The sequence below is a fragment of the Hypomesus nipponensis genome, chromosome 4 (genome assembly GCF_054491055.1).
Source record: "Hypomesus nipponensis isolate SF chromosome 4, ASM5449105v1, whole genome shotgun sequence".
Classification (NCBI taxonomy): Eukaryota; Metazoa; Chordata; class Actinopteri; order Osmeriformes; family Osmeridae; genus Hypomesus; species Hypomesus nipponensis.
The window spans coordinates 1,665,510-1,689,000 of record NC_140364.1 but is presented as its reverse complement, the minus strand read 5'-3'; the positions used below and the strand labels follow the sequence as shown (position 1 = coordinate 1,689,000).

The 23,491-nt window shown below is 42.4% G+C and overlaps 1 protein-coding gene across 1 annotated transcript in view; it reads right to left on the bottom strand.

Moving 5' to 3' along the window:
- csmd2 (CUB and Sushi multiple domains 2) overlaps nucleotides 1-23,491 on the bottom strand; it is a 228,656-nt gene that overhangs the window by 106,464 nt on the left and 98,701 nt on the right. Inside the window, exons 6-8 of the mRNA XM_084695567.1 lie at nucleotides 4,565-4,677; nucleotides 2,777-2,854; nucleotides 1,087-1,174 (exon numbers count right to left, since the gene is read on the bottom strand). Coding sequence (XP_084551693.1) covers nucleotides 1,087-1,174; nucleotides 2,777-2,854; nucleotides 4,565-4,677 — 279 coding nt within the window. The remainder of the gene's footprint in view (nucleotides 1-1,086; nucleotides 1,175-2,776; nucleotides 2,855-4,564; nucleotides 4,678-23,491) is intronic.

Sequence of the window (23,491 nt, the reverse complement as noted above, 5' to 3'; positions counted from 1 at the left end):
CACACAGAAACGTCTACGTACACGCATTCCCTCATGTTCTCAGACGCTACGCGGGGAGGATACCACAGGAGGGAGACTACAACAATTCACTCCAAAGTTCCAATCATCTCCGACCTCACTGTGACTCCCTAGGAGTGTTGCAGTCTATTTATTCTGAGTTTACGTCCTGGTAGGGGCTGTCTTTGGTAGACAAACAAGGTTTGACCGAGAGGGACCACGGCTACACATCCCTCCCCTGCTACATTCTGTATTAGGAGGCAGGCTCCATGGAGCGGTCTATCACCTGGTGTGATACAGTACATCACCTGAAGTGATGCAGTATATCACCTGCTGTGATACAGTGGGTGGCTCCTTCACAGGGTTCTTGGTCAGATTTCACTGTGTTTGCTGCAGTTTAGGCTGGTCTCATCGGCATCTGCACTTTGTTGGCGACTGTTTTCCCTAGCTTCTCTCTGCCAACTTGTCTGTCTGTCGGCTTGTCTCTTTGCCTGTCTGTCTGTCTGTCTGTCTGTCGGTCTCTCTCTCTCTCTCTCTCTCTCTCTCTCTCTCTCTCTCTTCCTCCCTCTCTCTGGTTTCACTGCCGTCAGATCTTCTGTTGTGTGCTCTCGTCTGCCTGACCTGATGTGTTGGTTAATATAGAGTTGTTAAAAGTCAGGGCCTCTCTGTCCACCCCTCCTCTTTGACATTTGAGAAAAGAGAGAGAGCGAGCGCAAGTGAAGTGTTTGTTTTCCTCCGCTGGCTCTCTGAGTGAGCGCGGCGAGAGGGCTGGAGAGCAGAGCAGGGACAGGTGACCGGCCAAGCCCTCCACTCTCATTCATCACAATGACATTAGTGACCTAGAACAAATGGGGCTGCACAAACTGTTTTCTCTGTCTGTCTCACGCTCTCTCCCTCTTTCTCGAGTGCACAGAGTCTCTCTCTCTCTTTTTCTCTCTCTATCTTGCTGTCTGTTGTGGTCTCTCGCACAAACTATCTGAGGGTTTCTCTTGTTCTCTCTATCTGTTTCTCTTTCCTCTCTTTGACACACAATATGTATATATATCTCTCTCTCTGCCTCTCACTTGCATCCACTTTCTCTTGTCTCACCTGAAGTCGGAGCCTTTTCTTTTCCCTCTGTCAGGGATCCCAGGGTCTGGACACATGTTGTGACCCTGGGCCACACCCATCTGGGACACTGGAAGAGAGAGAGGTGGAGAGAGTGATGGAAAGAGAGAGAGGGAGAGAGGGGGGGGGGCAGGAGAGACAGAGTGAGAGCAATGTTATTACCATTTCACCATTCAGACACTAGTTCAACAATTCAGACACCTAGTTTGTTTACCCTAACAATACTGTTAGCAATACACAGTTCAAAACACACTATCCATTACTTTTAGTGTTTGTTTCACTACAAAGCCATTACAGTGCAGTTCTCATTAAAAAAAAAACACCCCACTGAATCTACCAGTTAAGCCCATTTCCAGCCTCCCTGGACCCACTGCACCCAAACGCACCAACCAGTTGGTTCGCAGAAGCAGGAAGTGACAGCTGGTCAGCCAACCCAGAGCTTCCATTTGACTGAAAGGGGCAGGGTCAAAGGCCTGACTGGTGGGGCCACACTCAAAATGACATGTGCTGATTGGCCCTGGCTGAGGCCGTTGATGAATATGGATGAGGGAGGAGGAGAAAGGGCAAGCCTCGTCACTGTCAGTAGAGGAGGGCAACAAACAGTGTCCAAGGCAACAAGATGGAAAGAGGGAGACAGAATGAGAGTGACAAAGAGAAGAAGGAGAGAGAGAGAGAGAGAGAGAGAGAGAGAGAGAGAGAGAGAGAGAGAGAGAGAGAGAGAGAGAGAGAGAGAGGTAGATGAGGACACAGGTTGTTGTAGGTGAGTTGCTACAAAGATGGGACAGGAAGATTGCACACCAAGGAAATGAGATGTCAGCTTAAGAGGAGAAAGGGAGGAGGGGGAATTGAAATAGGCCTGCAGATAGGATTATCAATGTTTACAGAACCTCTCGTTCCTCTAACCGCCCATTCTCTCCCTCGTCTCCCTCCACCCCTCACTTCTCCCCTCCTGCTCCCGTTAGACTGGCTACCCTCCTGGAAATGGTGGACGGGTGACATTTTCTCCTGTTGACGTGACGGTAATAGAAATGTAAATAAAGAGGATCTGAGACATAATGAGGAGTGGCCTTCAGAGGGAGGGATGGAGGGAGAGAGAGAGAAAGAGAGAGAAAATAGGAAAAGGGCAAAGACAGATAGAAAAAGCAAAAAAGAGGGAGTGACAGAGAAATCAGGAAATAGAGAGAGAGAAGGAAGGAAGGAAAGATTGACTCCTCCAGCTGTGAAGAAAAGGGCAAGTAATGCAACCCCCCCCCCCCACACACACACACACACACACACAACCAACTTATCTTCTCTCTCCCCCCTCCCTCTCATACATGGCCAGAAATAATATATTATTGATATATTATTGAAAGGAAGGCATCAATGTCAGAAGGGGTTTTAAAACCTTATGCATAACCAGTTAAAAAGCTTCTGAGATGCTGCTGAAGAACAGGGTAGAAATACTGAAAGTAAATGAGACATCTTGTGGTAGTAGAGATAGCATACTGGGTGAGTTTCCAGATTGACTTTTTGTGGTGGACTTAAAGACTTACTGACAGATCTTGTGGTGATAGAGATAGTGACAAGACATACAGACTTATCGACACATGTCTTGAGGTGATAGAGATTGGGACAGACTTATGGACGGAGTTCTTGTGGTGGTACAGATAGTGAAGTGTGACAGACTTACAGACTGAGATCTTGTGGTGGTTGTCTTTGCTGGGGAGCATTTTCACACCCCTGGACTTCAGCTCCGTCATTTTCTTCACTGTGAATGGAGAGTAGGAGAAGAATTTGATACTGTAGACACAGACTAGTGTAGAATGGCCAGTTAGATTATGAATAGACATGTAGACTAACATTGCCTGGCAGTGTGTGTGTGTGCATGTGTGTGCGTGTGTGTGTGCATGTGTGTCTGTGTGTGTTTAAATGCAATAAATAAGGTCCTATGAATCTTGCTTTGTTTTTTCCTCACTATAAAGAAAGCGTTGATGCTAATCTCTAAATGAACCAAATGGAAAAATAATATCAAAATGGAGCCTTCAGCAGTAGAAACTCAAGAGGCTCATTTAAATGCTTATTAATTCAGAGTTTCACAAAAACACTCAGAGTTATTTACTTTTCTTTGTGCTTGCACTGATACACACGCACACAAACACACACACATACATTACACCTATACTGCATATGATCATACTTAATGATCTACTTTTCTTATAACAACAGCCTTTTGTTTTCTTTCTCAGGATTTTTTATTTCATGTTTGATTGTACTGAAAGCAATATCTTAGCTGTGTGCCAGTATTCTCTTTTATTAAGAGTTTTATGTGCAGGATGTTGTCTTAAAAACACAATGATTGCATGGTCCTGATAGCAGACTAACATAATGATTATGTTTCTCATTCATGACTACCATGAGTGCCCTGCTAGGGAACATAGGGAGAAAAAAAGGGAGGGAGGGAGGGAGGGAGGGAGGGAGGGAGGGAGGGAGGGAGGGAGGGAGGGAGGGAGGGAGGGAGGGAGGGAGGGAGGGAGGGAGGGAGGGAGGGAGGGAGGGAGGGAGGGAGGGAGGGAGGGAGGGAGGGAGGGAGGGAGGGAGGGAGGGAGGGAGGGAGGGAGGGAGGGAGGGAGGTGGAAAGAGTGTGCCTTAGCTTCTCATTAATTCAGGAATAATTTTCTTTTTTTCAATTGAGCTGCTCCTGAAGGATTGTGGGAAAACAGTGGGGGAAGGAGGGAGGCGGAGGGGAGTCAACTGTTAATCTAATTAAAGTCTTAGCCCTCCTCTCTTCTTTTCCCTGATCTCCTAAATGTTATATTTATTTATCTAACACAGGACCTGTAATCCTATCTGCCTCTCCCTTTATCTCCCATTCCCACTCCCTTCTCCTGTCTGCTCCCTGTCTTTCTCACTCCCTTCCTTTTTTTCCCTCATCTTCCTTCTCTCTTCATCTCTCTCCTCCTCCCTCTGTATTACTCTCCCTCTTTCTATGCAAGTCTCTCCTCCCCCCCATCCCTCAGCGCCTCAGATCAGAGAGTGGATGACTGCAGGTGAGATTCCTGCAGATAGGGGTGTGTCTACCTAATCCCTTCTCCCTGTTGCTCTGTTTCCAGCTGTGAACTTTGACCTTAGAGATTAATGATACTGGAGATAGCGACATACTGAAAGGATGGAGATGTTGTGTGTGTGGTTGTGTGTCAAAGGTAACGTGTGTGTTTGTGCATGTGTGTGTGAGGGGTGAGGGGTGTTTTTTTGCAGAGTCAGTGAAAGCATAATGCTTACAGATTAATTATATTAACACGTGTTTTAATTCTCAAGGGGTGGCTGTGGGTGATGTGACTGTTGGACATAAAGGCACCTAGCTTTTTATTGTATTTTGGTGGTCAGATTTCGTTACTGGGGTTAGGGTTGTTTAAGGTTAGGTTGAGTTGGGTTGGGTAAGGATACAGTTGTCTAGGGATCAGGGTTGGGAGGGTCTTACCTTGATACTGGGCACTGAAGCCTCTCAGTTTGTGGTTGCCATCAGATGTGAAGTGAAGCCTGAGCCAGTTCTTACTGCTGATGATGGGGGAGGGGAGGTTAGGACCAGTGAACCTAGAGAGAGAGAGAGAGAGAGAGAGAGAGAGAGAGAGAGAGAGAGAGAGAGAGAGAGAGAGAGAGAGAGAGAGAGAGAGAGAGAGAGAGAGAGAGAGAGAGAGAGAGAGAGAGAGAGAGAAAGAAAGAAAGAAAGAAAGAAAGAAAGAAAGAAAGAAAGAAAGAAAGAAAGAAAGAAAGAAAGAAAGAAAGAAAGAAAGAAAGAAAGAAAGAGGGAGGGATGGAGAGAGAGAATTAAAGTGCATGTCATTATACCAGCCATCCCGGAAATTCTGAAAGGCAGCTATTTCATAATTCCATATTGCAGAATGCATCCTATTCTATATGTGTGCTGGTTTGGTGGGGAGGAGAGGCTGGAGCCAAGGTTGGCATGTTGGAGAATAAAGACTAGAATGAGGGTTTGATGTGGAGAAGTCTGTGAGTCTGCTGGAGACAAATCCGGGCTGTTATAGAAAGCCCTACTCCCTGATGGAGGATGGGGCCTTACACAGTAGCTAAAATAATAACTTAAGCTGAACCCCAAACACACAGCTATGAGACAGGGGAAGGGATGGAGAGAATGGGAGAGAGACTGCAGGAGAGAAGACTCGTGAGAGAAACAGAGGGACAAATTGGCAGAGAGAGAAAGAGAGAAAGTAAAAGTCAGAAAGAAGTAAAGAGCACCCCTTGACATCGGGTCTCGCCTGTGGCCCGCTTTTTCCCTTGCCAGGCCTGCTGCAGGTCTCTAAATCTGTAAATCAATGACATTACCTTCCAGCATGGTTACTTCCACAGCTAACAAGCGGCTGCCCTCCCACCTGACCCCCATTTCCTACCCAGGGTAAAGAGCTCCTCGCCTGGGCTGTCAGAGCCACAGGACTGGGAGAAGGAGGAAAGATAGGGGACAGGGTGGATGTAGGGGGTGTATGTGTGATTGAGTAAAAAGAGTGTGTATGTGTATATGTGTACACTTGCGTATATGTGTCCCGCTGGGAAATCAAAGATTCAGCTACACCCAGTGCTGTCACCTGAGGTGTATGTCAAAGCCACAGTAACTATTGCTATCACACCCTCACTGCTTAGAGTAGTGCCATGCTGATGCTAATCCAGGACATTGCACCATGCTATGGCTAATACACAGTTCACCACCATAGCACCAGGCTAATGCTAATACACATTGTCAACTCATGCTAATCCACATCTATGTGCTATGCTCAGGCCAGGATAACGTTTTCCATTGTGCTAAAGATTCTTTTCAACTAGTGCGCAAAATGTAAGTACATATTACTTAGGTGGAAATGTTAACATGTCCCCTTTAAGAACTTGTGACCTGACCTAGATAGTAACACCTAACATTTTACACAAATTGCTATATAATCTGATGTTATTAAGTGTTAACAGCAGGCGCGTTGCTAGACGTAACGCTCTACTGAGGCACAGGCCACAACTCATTATATGTATAGTTCAAGGAAGTAAATTTGAAATCAGCTTTGGTATGAATATCAATAGTTAATGCGAGCACGTGCCAATTTTTCTCCCAATAACATTGAGCGCTAATTCAGTTTTTTAAGCTTTGTCGTAGGCTACTATAATACGTCGGTTTCATGTTGTTATAATGTTTGAGTCAAAATAAGATGATCGGTGTGCCAAAACCTGGACTCGTGTGTGCACGCTGCAGTGGCTATTATAGCAAGCATAGAAGGGTGCGCAGACATGGAATTCTGCAAGCACATCAGTTTGTGTTTTCTGTTAAACTGCGTTGATTTTACAAGCGTTGATGAGGATACTGCATTTATTTTTCTGGGTTTATCAATCAAAATGATTGCACTGACTAATAAAGTAAAAACTCAAACTTTGAACAAAAATGTATTTTACTGGGGCACAGCAGATTTATCCTGGGGCACGTGTCCCAGTAGCAAAGGTCTAGCGGCGCCCCTGGTTAACAGTTTAGGTTATTAAAACAATGTGGTGCGTTTTGTAAAGGTTTTGGGGGGGAAAAGCCTCAAAGAAAGTGAAGAGGTCCGTCACTAACCACTGATCAATTAACAATAATGAAGATTACAAATAATAATACCAAGGTTTGTAGTGGCTGGAATCAGGACCATGCCTCTCTGAGTGAACAAGTCATACTGGGATGTAAATGATTGAAAATGAAAAGGAGCTTGCACTACTTTAAATTTGCATATGGTTATTCAGACGGGAGAGAGGAGGCAATGTTAGTTTCTACTGACGCCTAGAAAAGCCCAAACAGATCAAATTTAATGAATATAATGAGTGGCTTGTACAGTGTTGTATCTAATAAAATCATGTAACATTAACTGTTCAGTTTTTCATGATTGATGAAAGGAGCACCAGGGAGCATACTTTTATACCCTTTTATTTAGCAACAAGAACACACATCTCTGAATGCCCTTCTGGGTTGTTCTCTTCTCTTGCGCTCTGGGTAAGCAGTTTCCTAATTATATTCCAATATCAACCAATCAACGCTCTATCTTAGAACACTATTTTGGGGTATAAAACACCATAGCTCCTCCCCTGTATCTGTATTCAAATACCCAACCTTATTTCATTTTCTTTTTCACCACAACCTTAACAGATTCAGTCTCTGAGGAGGACGCTTTTCTCTCAATGGACGTACACTGTTCATGTCAACAACCTGCGGTGGTGGCACTCTGAGTTGTAGTCACAGTATTCTGGTGTTTCATCTCATTGGGGTTGCATGTAGTTTCAGATTGCATTCTCTGAGAAAACTACTATTGGGCCAATGACAACCTGGAGCGATCTTGCCTTTTAAGGAGATTCAGTAAGGAACTATCCAAATTCCTGTGATATAAACTGAGGTCCATTATCAGTTACAACCTATTTTGGCAAACCATAGGCAGCAAAAAAGTATCTCAATTTGTGACTCATTGTGTTCTTAGTCAACATTCTTGATGCAAACCCAACTGGCCCATGTCTTCCATCTTTCATTTCATGAGACATCACAGCTCCCACTCCATGGAGAAGCATCACCTGCCAAAATGAGGGGTAGTTCAGAGTCATAATTAACTAATACTTGACCGGACTGTAGGGATTTCTAAGCATCATCAAATGCACTCAACTCATGCAGGCAATTCTCGGCCCAGTCTTAGGTGGCATCTTTGTGCAGCAGAGCCGTCATCGGCTGAATCATGTTCAAGTTCAACAGCACTAAGAAATACCTGAGTTCTGTCACCCCCTAAAAAAGCCTTTGTCTATTTCATAGCGTGGCATCAAATGTGCCATTAATGACATTACCTAAATAAGCCATGCTGCTCTGAAGAAAGGCACACTCATCTCGTCTAACTCAGAGATGTATGGTTGCAGTCGCTTAACGACCGACTCAGGTGACCCCATCCATGCCCTGCAGGACCTGGTCCATGATCTTTTTGAAGATTGCTGGTGCACTTGTGACTCCATAAACCAAGCGATAATACAAATACAATTATCTGTGCGTGTTTATAGTCAAATAACGCTTTGAGCTTTCCCCCAACTGCAAGTGTTGATATGCATGCGATGAATCTAGTTTAGACATATTTTGACCCACACACAATTTGGCAAACAAATATTGGGTTTAGGACCAGGGACAATTGCTGTGAATCTACCAGCTGTAGGTTTTTAACGCACAATTTGGTGGACAAACCTAAAAAAAGATTATCTGATATACGTAAAAGAGAAGGCTGCTCCAGTGTCAACTTCCATTTTCAACCTGGCACCATTTATTCTTACATTGACATGGCATGGTGTTGCACAGTTACCTGTACCTGAGCTCAAAGCTTACAGTTCAGTTCACACCATGTCCACCTGGTCAGTGTTCATTTCTCGACCAATGTCATCCACACTTCCCGAAATGCAGTGATGGCTCTTAATTTTGGTGTGCCACCCCAAGATTTCCATCTGTCCACCCAAAATTTCAGGGAGTGAAAATCCACAGAGTGATAATCATCCGATTTTCTGATTGCCATTATTGATGCACCTTCAAATAACAAAAAATAAATCCCATGCTGTTCTTCCACTGCCTCATTAGAGCTGTTTAGCATGCTAATTCTAAGACTTTCCACTTAAACATACAATTATCATTGTCAATTTCACACACATCACCCACAGATGGACTATAATGAATAATGTTGTGTGTTGTGTTTTTATAAAAGAGTGTTAAGTTGATTGATTGATAATGAAATTGTGACTTTAGACTATGTAGTTACATGGCAGTTAGTGTAACCTTCATGTAGGCTACAGTTCTTCATGTAAACCTTTTGTTTCCCTCACAAAGTTGAACTCCTTTATGATCCAGTTAGCTTCATCAAGCATTCGGCTGCTTACTCTCCGTCCCCTTTAGGCATGCCGCACATAAAAGCCATCCCTCATCCATCCCGACCATGTGACATAACGGATGGGCAGAGAGTGAGGCCAGTCTAAGATTAATGTCCTACAGAGAATCAATCACATACACCTCTTTGCCTTTACCGGAATTAGTTTTCTTCCCATTTATTTTTTTTCTCTTCCTTTTACACGTGTAATTTTTTTTATTTTATTTATCTGATTGGATTATTATTCCCGCCGCTTGCCCTTTCTTTGTATCTCAGGTTGGCTGGAATAATGGGAGTGGTTTGACGATGTGACACCTTGTCATATGACGTTAGCCTTGATTTATGATGCTAGCCACGGGACAGATAAAGTGTGTGTGTGTGTCTGTGTGTGTGTGTGTTTGTGTCTGTGTGTCTCAAGGGATGTTTTATTACTAAGAGATTGAGAATGATGTGGCTATGTGTTAATGGTCGGTGTAGCTTCTGAAGAGTGCTTTAGCTTCTCTGGGCTCAAAGTAACCAAATTATATAGCAGGGTCCTGAGAGAATATGTGAAGCATGTGAGGTAGCAGAGAGCTAATTGTTATTGAGTAACCTCTTTATCTTTATAGTTTCTCAGTCGCAAACATTCTCTCACACACACACACACACAAACTTCTTCTTGACTCACACACACACAGTTTTTAGTGAATCGCTTCTTCGCTTCTTTCCTATTACACCATGTCTATCAGCTTCTTCATGAGGAGACAAATGAAATGTCCCTTTGAGTTAGAGGGCAATTGGAGTTGGGATCAGCTCCAATTAACACCCTGCCGTCAGCCAGGAGAATGGGGCCTAGATCTGATAACCAAGGGACGGGCCAGCTGAATATGCCATTAAGGATTAGTCCATTCATAAATATGGAATTACAGAAGTAAGGAGGTGCTATAAAGATCTATTTGACCTCAAAGTCACCCGTGTTTCTCACTTTCTCTCTCTTTCATCCGCTCTTGTTTTGTCAGTAGGAGCTATTTGAGCTGGTTGTAAAAAGAAAAGTCAAAGGAGAGAAAGGAGAGCAACATCATGGATTGATGGAGTGCTCTAAAAACGAAGCGCTGGGTAGTTCAAGTACCTCACTCTTCTTTTATTTTTTATTTTATTCTGTGTCTCTCCAACAATATTAGATTTCAGGGAAACAGGTCTCAGGAGTGTGGGGGTAAATCACTTCCTGGTCCTGGTCCCAAAACTCTAGTGCTTCTATGATTGGCAGAAAATATATGTTGGATGGTGATTTAGCTAGCAGACTGCAAGGTTGTGACTTTGACAAGATTGCTCAAAGTGTGCAGGTGGATATTACTTTGTAACATTCATTTTACATTTAGTCATTTAGCAGACGCTCTTATCCAGACGACTTACAGTAAAGTAGAGGGACATTCTCCCTGAGGAAAGTAAGGGGAAGTGCCTTGCCCAAGGACACAACGTCATGTGCATATCGAACTGGCAACCTTTAGATTACTAGCCCGATGCTCTACCCGCTCAGCCACCTGACTCCCTCAACATTCCTAAGTAAGTTGAACTTAATCTCCATACTCTTGCTTAGTGTGGCCTTGTTCACATCAACATTGTTCAAGTCAACACATCCATTCATCCATACCCATCCATCCATCCCTTTATCTTATCCATCCCTCCACATACCCTTCCATCGCTCCACCCACTTATCCATCCACCAACCATCCACCCCACCATCCATCAGTGCCCCCCACCTAACACATTCTTTTAGCAGAATAATGAGTGTGAAGTGGCATCTCAGGCCATCAAAATGGCGTTTCCTTAACCCAGCCAGAGGAATATGGACATGAAGCTCATTTGTTAAATTGCTAATGACTTTTAAGGTTTTCTAACGAAGGTCGTTATAATCATGCCATTCAAACGGTGACCTTTACCTCGGAACTAGGCCTTTTTCCTCCTCTTTCCTCATAATTTTGTCACTTAATTTGGTCCGCTTCCATTCCAGGGGCACCAAGTTAAATTATTATGTGCATAATCAGTAATGGGAGGGGTTCGAGGGTCAGAGCAGACCAATCACACTTCAGTATCAAACACTTCTGGGCCAGTGTTCAATGAATTCTTGTTAGGGGGATTTCATTTTGATCTTGTGTTTGATGACCGTGCATGTGTGAACGTGTGTGTGTGTGTGTGTGTGTGTGTGTGTGTGTGCGCTCGTGTGTGTATTTCGTTGTTCCGTTGTTTAGTATTTGTGTATGTATTTGATTCAATCACGTGTGTTGTAGTTGTGTGTGCGCCTCTGCGTGTGCGTATTAGTGAGTGAGTGAGAGAGTGTGTGCGTGCGTGCGTAACACAGCAGCTCTTTTAATTGCAGCTACTTAGGCAGATCAATCAGGGCCTTACTCTGTATGCATGCTTGCTTACAGCAGACCAGGGGTCATAGTGACTTTTAAAGTCCAGTTTCAGCATTCTAATGAGTCTCAATCATGCCACAGCCCAGCCCAAACTGTGGGCTTTGAACATGCACACACACACACACACACAAACACACATACAGGCACTGCAGTGACAAAACAAATCAGTTTTGAAGACCCTTGAGTCCAAGGCTGTTAGACTGGAGACCAGGTTGGACATTGTGACCTTCAGATGTTCCAAACGCCAGCAAAGTTCCATGGCAGTTTCATTGAGTCTCCCACATATTGTCCTTAGTGACAATAGACAGGACAGCCAATGTGCATTCAGCGATTTGTGGTTAAAGTTTTGAACTGTAAACAAAACAGTCACAACAAAAGGAAGGTGTAGAAGGACCTAATTATTTCATAATCAAGAAACACAAAATATATGTGTACTCTATATTGACGTAGCTAATACAGACATCATTGTTCTGTCTATGCTTGCAAATAATCAATTATGAGAAAATAATTGTTTCACATTTCAAGTCAAGAGTGAAGCTTAGGAAATTATATCCTGAAATCAAACAGGTCTAACTACTAACTATATTTTCTAGTTTGAACATCAGTTGAAAATATGTGGTGTTAAAGCACCAGTGAAGTGTTCCTAACCTGCAACTGTGTGCCTCGCCCTCATGTCCTTCTCCAGCATAAGCCAAAATGGCCGCTCTACTTCTTCTTCTGGGTCTAGTCAGAGTTATTTATGAATTATTCATGGTCTGGCCCTCTGGCCCCCATCCCACAGCCTTGTTAAAGCTTCAGAGGCCTCCCTGTCTCGTCGGCGCACTACTCATTTTCTGCTTTCACACAAGATATAATATGGACACTGATAGAAAGAAATTTCCTTTTGGGGGAGTGATGCTGGCCTTTCTCTCTCTCTCCTTTTTTTTCTTTATGTCTTTCTGTCTTTCTCTCTCCCTTTCTGTTTCTCACTTTGACAATGGCGTTTTTTCACAAGTGCAATTTCACCCGGTTGGATGTGTTTGATGATCTAATATGAGCATACAGAGAGAAGGAGGCCTTGTAGTGGTCTACACGTGTAACATACACATACACAAACACACACACACACACACACACACACATGAAAACACACACATACACCCCTTTTCTCATTCCTCACCTCAACATTATTATATATTTATTTTTTTCACACAGAACAAAGAAAATGAGATACTGAAAAGTCCGACTGTTGTCGAAAAATGAATTTATATTAAAAATCTGAAGTGACAATAACAGCACTGGACTACTTTGTTATTCCGTTTCATTTCAAATAGCAAAGATAATTCCATAGTATCCTCAGCACTATAGATCTCAAATCAAAGGTGCTATGATCTTCATATCTCAAAGAGAAATTGGCACGTTGCTACTACAACGTGACCCTCTGTTAGTGACACGCACCATGTTTGAAAGTTAGAGGCTAATGTGAGCAGAGCGCTAACTAAACCCCCAATGCCATCCCTGTAACCTTTAGCCATGATTGTCAAAACTATCAGGAGTCATGCTAATTATTGCATGATACCCAATAGGCAGGCATGCTAGCTATTACACACTGTAGCCCAGGGTCGGACTGGCCGTCGGGAGAGTCAGGAGATTTCGCGAACGTCCGGTCAAATGGCCGCGGCATAATGCAAAAAAATAACATATAAAAATAATACACGGCTCTTATTCAGTCCCAGTCCAGACCTGCTGTAGCCTATGGCTAAAATGTAAGATCAATGGCAAACAAGACTAGTCATTGTTGGTTAAAAGCAAAGGAAAGCTAGTTAAAAGGACAGCATTAATATCATCAACATTAATGTATAACAGTATTCATGACTAAAACAAATGTAACTTGGAGTCACATTCTCAACTGCAAAGAAACAGTTTGGAGTTTGAACACTTCCTGAGTGTCATTGAGATGTGCCGTGTAGACACAGCCTCAATGCTACACGGTAATGATCTGGATTATTGAATGTTTGCTGTGAGTGTAACAAAATGAACTGCTAAAGGATTGATTGCTTCCCAGAATGAAACAAGGGAACAAGGTTGTTGCAACACAGTTCTTTATTAACTTGCAATCTTCCTGTTTACCTGCAGGCTGCTGGCCGGTGTCTGGTCATCCGTTTGTCTGTCTATCTGTCTGTCTGGTTGTCCGTCTGTCTATGTGTCCATTCAAAAGCACCTTGCTATGTTAGAAGGATAATCAAATACTAAACATAATGAATATTGACTTGCCCTAAGACACACTCATGCCCAGTCACAGTTAAACACACACACACACACATTGTACACCCTCTCCACAATCAGTCTCGGTGTAATGTTATCGCCTACGGTATTGGATTTGTAGTTAACGGGAGAACAAACAAATGAGTTTCCAAGGTCACTCTAGAACGTTACGCTGTAATTGAGCTTCCCAGTGGATCCGTAAAAGACCACTATAAACCAAAACCACATAATACCCCCGCAGACCATTACACCAACTCATCATCTAACTTTTAGGATGGAGGAGAGGAGGGCGGAGGAGAAGAGGAAGGGGGCAGCTGGACAGATTGACCGTTACACTGTCAAAGATGATGACAGGATGAGCAGTAGGGAACAGAAAGAGAGGTGAAGGTCATGTTTAACTGTGTGTGTGTGGGTGTCTTTGAATTCCCATATTGACGTAATTCATTGGACATATGTGTCAACATGTGTGTGTGTCTATCTTTCTATCAGCTGTCTCCTCACTCTATCTCACACACTTTGTGTGTGTGTGTGTGTGTGTTTGGGTCATCTGCGTGTTTCCAAAGAGTGAGTGTGAAGTGCATAAGGTGACAGCTGAAGACTTGTTAATTATATTAAACCTGGCAATGCTGTTAAGCTATACCAAGCCTCTCCCTGCATCCTCCTGGAATATCTAGGGTAAGACGTGTGTTGGTGTGTGTGTGTGTGTATGTGTGTGTGTGCGTGCGTGTGTGTGCGTGTGTGAGAGAGAGAGAGAGAGAGAGAGAGAGAGAGAGAGAGAGAGAGAGAGAGAGAGAGAGAGAGAGAGAGAGAGAGCACACACAGGAATGCAATGTGAAGGGTTACTGAGAAATGTAATTCATGTGATTTAGAGACAACGACTGTGTTAAGTATGAGTACACAGGAGTTACAGGATATGTACAGAGATACAGGATCTACCTTAAACTTACTGATTTGCAATTTCTTTTCCTAAAAACTGTACGTCAATGAAAAAATTGCATGTGCATGTACATAGTTTGACTTGATAGTTTATCCGTCATAAGTTGTCTCAGGTCCTTTGGCAGTTCATTATGTAGTCCAACACAAGATGTTATATCTTTATATTCTGCCAGCATTGATGAAACCAATGCAGAGGATCATTAATCAAAAATAGCTAAAGGAAAAATACAGAAATGAATGCAAAAAGTGAAAAACACACATTTCCTTTGTCCTACTTTAACAGCATTTTGTTTCTTCAGTTTTTCCCTTTCTTCTCGTGTGAACATTGAACCTGCTGACTGAACAAGACCGGAAAATACAAGACTAGTAACTAAGAAAGACAATACATTATTTTCCTATAAGGTTGAATGCAGCTTGATTTATTTGTTTCAATTTGTTATTTAGTGCTGATTATTACATATCAAAGCTTTTTAACCATAGCTCATCCATCATTTATATGTATATTATGTAGTTAATTAATCTCTCATTTTAAACTTGAAACTTAAAATTAATCAGTTGTCTTCAATATGTAGTCTGTACCCTTAAAATACAGTATCCTTACACAGTGAGAGAAGAGAGAGAGAGAGAGAGAGAGAGAGAGAGAGAGAGAGAGAGAAATGCACCAACAACATGAAAGTGATTCTTCCCGAAAATATCTGCTTCAGTCAGCAGGAAGAAAGGAGAGAAAGGAGAGGAGCAGTGAGGACAGATGAGAAGACAGGTGGATAAGGTGAAAGGCGAGGAAGAGGAGAGAGAAGGAGGGATGGGAGGACTTTAGGACACTTCTGTCCACCTTCTAGGCACTTTGTGGTTTTCAGATCTGGTGCAAATCAAGCAAAGAGACTCTCGCCTGTACATTGTCATCATTGAGGAATTTCACTTTAAGTGCTGGATAATATTTACATGTGTATCCACAAAACTAAATGAAGCTTAGCTCAAGTTCAGTCAGGCAAGACCAAACTTGCTTGGGCTATACAAATTACGTGCTGCCCCTAATACGCATGCTCGCTCCTTTCCCTCTACCTCGATGCAGGGGCTGCCATTGCCAGCGGTAGCTTTGTCTCCTGCTTCATCGGCTCTTCTGGCTGGGTGGTCGGCCGCCGCCCCCGCACCAGTGTCTGGACTCTGTGGGGGGATTTATCTTAGGCTGCTGGGCTGATGCCCATCAATCTTTAATTTCCCCACAGGGTCTAAGCTCCAAACACCTGTTGTTGAATCCATCATATTTTGTCAAATAAATATCACTTCACTCATCCAGGTCTCTCCTGATTGAAATACCTACAACTGTACAAACACCATCCAACCTGAAAAAATACCTTTAGGTACTCTACAATGTTTACAGCAAAGAAACGTTCCTGCTTTATCTGAGGCTATATGGGTATAGCTCAGTGGTAGAACGTTTGACAGATCAAGAGGCTGTAGGTTCAACTTCCCCCATGCACATCCCTTTGTGGATATATTTCTGCAAAATAAACACATTATTGTTGTTATATCTACAATTCCTTCTGGCTGAAAACAGAGCAGCTTAAGACCACAAAGTATAAATCAAATCTTAATGGATGGTTCTCTGGAGGGGTGCAGACCCAATTCACAACACCCATCTTTGAAAGACAAGAAGGAATTCCCTTGGCTTTGTTTTGGTTGGAGATTGAATAAATACCATGTCGTTCATCAACGTCCCATGGATACTTTTCCTTGTGTGTACATCCACATACGCAACGGATCAATCCACTTCCCGCTATGCAGATCCAGCTCATTCACAGGGACCCCGGGGGAAACATGACGACTTAGACCAGTAACGCCAGCTCGACGTGATCCATCAGAGCGACACTTGGCAGGAAGACTAACGACAGATTCAAACGCTACTTTGTGGCATTTATCATGTATGTTGACCACTCTGCTGTATGCTAATGGAGAAAGTCCCTCAAGACTACTGTACTGAAGATGAACATAGAGCTGATACTTGTTCTTTCCATTCCTTGTTTTGTCTATCTTTCTCCCTCTCTATGATCGGTGTCTCCCTTAAACATGTAAATTGCTTCCCTACTGTACCTCCCTAAACCACTATCCATCCATCTCTCTCTCTCTCTCTCTCTCTCTCTCTCTCTCTCTCTCTCTCTCTCTCTCTCTCTCTAACCCAACATTAAACCTCAGCACTCCATCTCCAGCTATATCTGGATGACTTCTGGAACAACAGAATGAAGAGAGAGAGAACGTGAGAGAGAGAGATGTGAACAGAAAGTTTGCCAAGGTACGAGGGATATTACGTGTCTGTAGAAGTACGGACAGTTCTTCTGTCTACACAGGGCCCTGAGCTCTGGCCAGACGGCAGCCTGGAAGTGTTACGTGCTAATGAGCCAATCAAATGCCTCTGAATGAGGGCAGCGGCGGGACATCTGGTGCCTCTGACACTCTCTCTTCATCTCTCCTCTTCTGGCGCCATTTTCCTCTCTTTTAGTCTCTCTCTCTCTTTCTCTATCTCTCACCCCCTTTTCTCTCTGTGTATCTGTCTCTCTCTCAACAAGTTTTGTGTTCAGAATGCCCAGTGTTCAAGTTTTGTTTCAGTGTTCTCCATATCTCTCTTTCTCTCCCTCTCTCCATGGTGTTGTCTTAAACATGGCAGGGCCTGCTGAGGTTCAAGGTTTAATCGGCAAGAGAGAGGGAGAGATGAAATGATGTTTTAGAAGAAAGAAGCAGATGATAGGATGAAGGGAGACACTGAGAGAAGGAGTAGAAAATGGAGAGAATGAGAAATGGAGATAAAGGGCAAGAGGAGAGATGGAGAGAATGAGGGATGGAGAGAGAGAGAGAGGCAGGAAGAGAGAGAGGGATGAGCAGCTTTCTGTTCACGTATGGGGTGAGTCAGCTTATCAACAGCTGCCAGAACTCGACCACACCTTCTCTCTCATCCTTTCCCTACCTCTCTTTCTCTCCTCTCCATTTCTCTCTATATCCCCCCTTCTTTCTCCCTCCTTTTCTTTCACCTCTCTCTCTCTCTCTCTCTCTCTCTCTCTCTCTCTCTCTCTCTCTCTCTCTCTCTCTCACCCACACACTTTTTTTCTGAGCTGCTTCATGTCTGTGTTTTTCATTTCATTAGCAGGAAGCTCGTTGACAAAGCCCTTCCACGGCACAGTCACTTAAAGCCGTTTTACCCAATACAGTATATACAGAGAAAAACGAGCGATGCAGCCAACGACAAACATGAAAGGAACAAGGCCTCATTTCTGTCCGCCGGACATTTGTCTGCCATTTTGGAATACGTGGTCCTTTTAAAGAGGCCTGTATTCCACCTCTCTTTCTTCATCGCTGCCTTTGATCTCTCGCTCTGCTCTTGCTCCCATGTTCCTTCCCCCTCTTTTGCTCAAACTCTGTTGCGCACAAGAATCTGGCTCCGCTTCAGTTCTTTATACTCTCTTTCTGTCTCTCACTTACTTTGCCTCTCTCTCTCCCTTTCACTCTCTCCCTTTAACTATCTGTCTCTCTCTGTTTTGCTCTTTCTCGCTTTCTCTTTTGCAAGTATCAAGGACAAAAGACAAGCTTAGGCGAGTGAGAGTGTGCATGTGCGTGTGGGTGTGTATTCATGTGTGTATAAGTAGTAAGAGTGAGTCCCAGTGTATGTGTGAGAATGTGTAGGTGTGTAGGTGTATATGGACTGTACTGTATATTTGAGTGTAGGGCTGAAGGATTTGGGAAAATAAGCTAATTGTGATTAATTTGACTAATATTGCGATTTAATATGTGATTATTATATGATTTATTATTAATAAAAAGGTATATACTATTGATCTCCAGTCAACAACATAACACAAAGTTCCAAAAAATATAGGATAACATACTGCCCGTACATCTTTGAAAATATTTTAGTAAATCAAAAATGTGCGTTGTACTTTCTTAGTAATGAATAGCATCACCCACAGGTCCCATAGCGTTACATCACAAATATGTGATTTCGATTTGGTGGGGGGGGGGGGGGCATCTTAGTCCTCGGTCACTGGCCTATTGCTGGATTTGTAAATCGGGTTGGTCTGGTCCGAGATCAGGGATTGACATTAACTTTTTGAAGCACTTGTCCTTTGGACAAGTACATTTATGTTTCACTTGTCTATGCACAAAAGTCACTTTTCCTTTGACCAACGAAGATGAGCTGTAATATTATACAAATCATATTGGTAATAATTGAGGTGTTATTACAAATTTAATTTGTTGCATAAAACATTTACACAATTTCGGTAGAATGAAACACTTTCTGTTATGTATTGTATTGCAGCTTATTACTTGAAAGAAGAATTATTTACAGTGTCGTCTCAGTTACACTATCAGGGCTTGGAAATACTGTGACTTGCTAAAGTAGGCAAATGGCTAGTAGAATATAACATTTCATAATATTTTTTGTAAATCAAACAGCTGCAAGACCCTGTGAAATGAAAGTGCAAACTAACGTTAGCTAGCATTGGTAACGACATTGACTAACTTTAGTAGGCTATCCTAATATACATAACATATCCAATTCTTATTCGCCAGGAGAAGAATCTTCAAGAAACCAATTAGAGACCAGCTTTAGGTCACATACTTGCCGAAAGTTTAAGGACTTACATAGACCCTCATTTATCCGGCGTCCCTCGCCCATGGAACCGCATGAAACATCTTGTATTTAAATTACTAATTAAAAACAATTTTTACTAAATACTGAGGCAATTACTACCAGCCAGCACATAGTATGAGTAAACTATTTTATTTTTATATTATTTGTGTGTTTAAGTATACATTTATTTTTCAGGAATTTTGATCGGGGCGGCACCCTAGCGCCCTTTATTAACAAGCCGCTACTCGCTACGAGTAATATGCTAGGTATATAGCCCTGGAATAAAACGAGAGGTTTTCTCCCTTTTATGGTATGCTCATGAATATATAGATTAGCTGCGCGCTTATTTGTTGGTTTTCAACGAGCGAAGATGCGGAGCAAAGACGCAACGTAGCCAAACATGCATCGTGAATTGTAGATTTACATGACAACACAGGTTATTTATTCCAATGAAACAGTCAGGAAAATGAAATAACGTTAGCCCCATTGCCAATAAACTAAATCATCACACATTCTACGTGTGCTCGATACAGGAGATATTAGCATTGCTAATAACTGTTAGCAACAAAATCATACTTACAGCATGCGGTTTTAATGAGCATACACTCGAAACAGCACCTCTTTTCAGCAACAGCGGCTTAGCAAATCCTGCTTTAAATTGTCCAAAGTTTTCAAAACTGTCTTTGGTGAAATGGTTTGAGCAAATTAATAATTGAGTGTTGAACTTCACAGGGATCTTCTCATAGACAAGCATCAACCATGCCGGTCGGTTCCCTGGGAAGACTATGAAAAGTGTCAGCATTCCCTGTACAGCCTGGAATAATGCATTTACGACCGTGGTCCATTTTCAATATCCTTGAAAAACTTGCAATTCCCGTGGAAGTACAAAGAGCACCGAGCAGCTAAACTAGTGTCCGATCTCGATTTTGGGGCGTGACAAAGCTACAGACCAGAGCCAGAAAGGTGGAGCAACATTTGTGACGTTACAAATGTGGCTATTTGGAAACCGACCGTTTTACAGCAGCAGTTTCAAATTGTGAGATTTGCATGGGAAAGAGGTGTTAATGGACTCACTTTATGTTAGTGGAGTCAGGTGGCTGAGCGGTTAGGGCATGCTAGTAATCTGAAGGTTGCCAGTTAGATTTCCGGCCAGGGAACATGACGTTGCGTCCTTGGGCAAGGCATTTCACCCTACTTGTCACGGGGAGAATGTCCCTGTACTTACTGTAAGTCGCCTGGATAAGAGCGTCTGCTAAATGACTACATGTAAATGTATGTCCATTTTACCCACTACCTACAAACTGTTATTATTCAACGATGACAAGGTAAACTTGCTTTTGCATTCTGTAACCCCGTTAAATAATAAAAGAAAAAGAAACAGTGTCTGAACATATCGGATCCAGTCAGTTGCCTAACAGAAACAGTATGGCACTGACAGCCATAGTGATCCGACTGTATGTGTATCACCGTACTGAGGGGCATCATTTCTGCTAGCTGCAGCCGGCTGTCGGTGCCAAAGGTGCTGCATGAAGTCGAACACACCTAATGTCTTGTTTTGTCACATCGCAATATTATCGCAAATGCAATTAATTGTTCAGCCCTATGTGAGTGTTTTCATGAGAACTTATGAGGTATCTTTTGACCAATAAAGCCAGTTATGTGTTGCTATGGAACCAGAACTATAACACTTCACACTACCTGAAAAATATCCACCAATAAACTAAATCGTCCTATTGAGTTGCAATATTTAAAGGATTGTAAGGTCATGTGCTGTTTTATTTTTCTACAACCTAAATGATAGCATAAGTTTCCTTCAGAGAAAATACTTGTGGCGCATGGTTATACATTTTTTTCAGCTTGACATGCATTAATTTATGTCACGTGTCATTTGATAATATCGGCACAGCACATGTGTGTGTGTGTGTATATATACTGTATATGGGTGTGTTTATGTGTGTATAAATGTGAATTGAATGGCAATATCTTACATAAAACTGCTCAAATCAGAGAGACAAACACAGCGGAAAAGAAACAGAGAGAACAGCCAGATTGAGAGAGAGAGAGAGAGAGAGAGAGAGAGATAGAAAAGGTGAGAAAGAAAAAAAAGAGAGCCAACCTCAGTCATACATCACACATGACCGTGAGTGATTCCCTATAAACCGTCATCCAATTAAAACCAGAGAAATCTGTCTCTTTGTGTCAGAGTCAGCATCAACCTTTGACCCCTCCCCCCCACCTTCTGTGGGGTAGGTGATATATCCACCCTCTTCACTCACACAGCAGGTGTGTTCCAGAATAATGGTCAGGAGAAGCAACATTCATTCATTCGTGCAACACTGACAATGACTCCACAGTGTCCATATCAAACCCATTGTCAAGACAATATACTGTCTAACTAACTAGGGCTGGGGAGAGTTACTGTATAGATTGTGGGTGCAACAATTCAACAAGCCCACGGTTCGGTTTTTATAGCGGTTTATGGGTCACGGTTTTGGTTTCGGTTAGGCTTGTTTAGCACATGAGGGGGAAGAAAAAAACATTACCATTTCAGTGTTCTCTTTGTATTTTCTCTGCATAAATAACATTGTCTTACATCCAGAAATTTGATTTTGAACATATGAAATCAACAATATTTCTAAAGAAAATGTTACTCAGGCTATATGTAGGCAAACATAAAAATTCTTCAATCTTTGTTTTTCGTTCCATTAACCTTAAGATGCGAGAATTCTAAATATGTACGATGATCCGCCCAGCGTAAGTTATTTTTCCGAAACGGTAGCTAGCGAGCTTTAGTTAGCTTCCGGACTAAGTTAGCTAGCATAATGTGCGTAGCAATGCTACTACCATGCTAGTGTTACTTGTTAGCCTTCTCATTAGTACATTTTGAAGCCATACTAAAGCGTTTGTGGCAATGTTTTTGTCCATCGGAAAATATTCAATTGGAATGTTCGAAATGTTACGCTGTGAGACCTGCATTCGAACAATCACATATGTGCGACGCTACTCCTTAATTGTTAAAATTTCTTTTAAATGTTAACAATAAAATAACATTATACAACAGATACTCTTTCTTAATAGGCTGAAGGGTGTTAGGTTGTGTTTTCTCGTAGATCCCAAAAACGGAGGCTTACATGTAAAAACCGAACCGTGGTTTGTGTGTTGAACAATTCATTTTTTGTGGTTTGGTATTGCACCCCTATTATAGACCTACCCTATATACAGAATGGACTAATAACCAATGTCAGTACATGCAGTTTGTTTCACAGTAGGTGTTTTGTATATTTTGTCAATACATCTTTCCTTTGCACTATACCTGTCTAAGTGGGTTCTAGTTCTAGTTTGTGTGGGTGGGTATAGATGTGTGTAGACGTGTGTGTATATCTTTGTTTTTTTCTGATGTGGTTCAGGGCTACAAAGACCAAACACAACAGCCAATTACATTACGAGAGTAATTAAGGCAGTTTAACAGACGTGACTAATCCACAAATAAACAGACAGCAAACTTTACATACTTTCAGTGGGCTTGGGAATGAATCAGGACCTTATGTCTATTGCCATCAATTAATTACCCAAAGTGAAAAACTGCTTTAAAAAGTGGCTGTTTTTTGTTAAACCGTTTTGCTTTCACAAGAAGAAGAAAAAAGAGAAAAAAAGAAAGAAAGAAAAGCTTTTCTTGATGCATTGCCTGCTCCGAATCGATCTGTGTTTTAACCAAGCAGCAGGAAGTGCAATGCATAATGCATGACGAGGGAGGAAGTGGAGCTACCCAACCAATCATAGTCCTTCTGCTTATTTTAACACCGGCCTTGTTTAAGACTCTTAACAAGGCTAATAGTTTCAATTGTGTGTGTTTTTGTCAACGTGTGTTTGTGTGTGTGTGATGGGGGTTACAATGAGTGACAATCGGATACACTCTCTCACACATACACACACAAATACACACAAATCAGGCACACACATATTCACAAGAAGACACACACCACTCAACTGTACCCATAAAGAAGATAGAACAGTTGAGAGGACAATGGAAGTCAAGGAAGTGTAAACACAGCTTCATTCAACAACAATTACCCCCGAGTCATTAGACTGCCAGTCCATAAATCATTGCGCTCTCTCTCTCTCTCTCTCTCTCTCTCTCTCTCTCTCTCTCTCTCTCCCTCTCTCTCTCTCTCTCTCTCTCCCTCTCTTATTCTCTCTCCCTCCCTCACTCTCTCGTTCTCTCTCTCTCCCACACTAGTCACTTAATAATCCCATTAAGTGAGTAGTATTAATCACCTTTCTCTATATCCATGGTGATTATGAAGACATTC